Source organism: Apteryx mantelli, chromosome 20 (genome assembly GCF_036417845.1).
Source record: "Apteryx mantelli isolate bAptMan1 chromosome 20, bAptMan1.hap1, whole genome shotgun sequence".
NCBI classification, from domain to species: domain Eukaryota; kingdom Metazoa; phylum Chordata; class Aves; order Apterygiformes; family Apterygidae; genus Apteryx; species Apteryx mantelli.
This window is the reverse complement of record NC_089997.1, coordinates 7582925-7584587: the sequence shown is the minus strand read 5'-3', so window position 1 is coordinate 7584587 and position 1663 is coordinate 7582925. Positions and strand designations below refer to the sequence as shown.

Genomic DNA, 1663 nt, shown 5'->3' with positions numbered 1-1663 from the left:
ATGTTACAAAACTATGAATTTTTAAAAAATCTCCCTCCAAAGTGAGTAATAAAACTATCGTCTGCAGGCTATCATTGACAAATCAATGAGGCTGTCTTCATCACACTAATGAAACTGAGAAGTGTATTGTGGATTTGAATCCAATGAATTTGAGCCCATTGTAGTGTCTGAGATTAATTTTCGTGCTTAGCATCTTCTGTTATCAGGAAGAGAAGGTGTTTTGAGCTTTTCTCAACAGCCCTTGGACATTGTCCCCAGAGTTTTCAGCTAAGTTTCCTGAGATGACTTATGAAAACTTCCTTGTGTCAGCATGCACTGGCAGTCAATGTCCCAGCCCGAGCAAAGTGTGTGTATGTGTGTGTGTGTGCAACATTTTATCAATATTTTTTGGATTTTCTTTATAATAACCCCCTGCAACCAAGGTGTGTGATATAATACATGATACATAATTAGAATTGCTGTCATGAAAAGCATCATGACCGGGGGAAAAGCCAAACCTTTGCACGGCCAAGGGCTTCCTTCAGGGCCAGCTTCACAGTCTTGTTTCTGAAACTGTAGATGAAGGGGTTTAAGAATGGGTACAGGGCAGTGTTCAGCAAAGCTACAATTCTGTTGGTCTCCAAGGAAACCTCTTCTGAGGGCTGTGCATAGAGAACAATGCAGCTTCCATAGACAATGGCTAAGGCAGTGAGATGGGAAGAACATGTAGCAAAAGCTTTCTTCCTCCCAGATGCTGCTGGCATGTGCAGAATACAGTGGAAGATGCACATGTAGGACACCAGGATTAAACATAAGGAACCCAGCACTACAAATGATATCAGAATGGAGTCTGCTTTCCAAAGCAGGCTGGCGTCAGAGCAGGACAGTTTGAATAAGGGGGAGTTGTCACAGAAAAAATGCTGGATCTTGTTGGGGCCACAGAAGGTCAGCTTTGAGAGCAGGACCACGTGGTAACTCGAGAGTGTGAAGCCTATGACCCACCCAGCACCAACCAGACGGGTGCAGAGCTGCTGCTTCATGATGGCAGCATAATGCAAAGGTTGGCAGATGGCAACGTAGCGGTCAAAGGACATGACAACAAGGAGAGCGAATTCTGTACAACCCAGGGCAAAATAGAAATAGCATTGGGCAAAGCAGCTGCTAAGTGGGATTGTTCTCCTACCAGAGCTCAGAATCACCAACAGTTTGATGGTTGTGGAGGATGTGAACCAGATTTCCAGGAATGCCAGATTGCTGATGAAGAAGTACATGGGGGTTTGCAGGCGGTGAGCCACACACACGAGGAAAATGATCGTTGTGTTCCCTGTCACTGTTGTCAGGAATATGAGTAGAAGGATCAGGGAGAGAAGCAGCTGTAGTCTTTGATCAAGCCCTGAGAAACCCTCCAGGGTGAACTCAGCAACCACAGTTTCATTTCCTGCTCCCATGCCCAATTTCAGTACGTCCTGCTGAGACAGGAGCACGAAGAAGCAAGCGTGAGAATTTCACAGTCTCGACGGGAGGGGAGATCCTTCCTTCTTTGCTCCCTTGCTTGCTTCCTATGTAACACAGACAGAAATATTCCTCTCAGCCATGCATCACACCCTGATTTCTCCGCTTCACATTTCACTGAGAGGCCTCAGAGATTTTACTGTCTTCTTTCTACCTTTTCCAGCCACTCACA

The 1663-nt window shown here is 45.6% G+C and overlaps 1 protein-coding gene across 1 annotated transcript; it reads right to left on the bottom strand.

The window, feature by feature from the left end:
* Positions 1 to 584: 584 nt before the first annotated feature.
* On the bottom strand, positions 585 to 1073 carry LOC136993777 (olfactory receptor 226-like; the record flags this gene model as incomplete). The annotated part of the gene is made up of 1 exon (XM_067308723.1): positions 585 to 1073. A coding segment is annotated over exon 1 (489 nt), but the record flags the coding sequence as incomplete, so codon positions are not given.
* Positions 1074 to 1663: the final 590 nt, after the last annotated feature.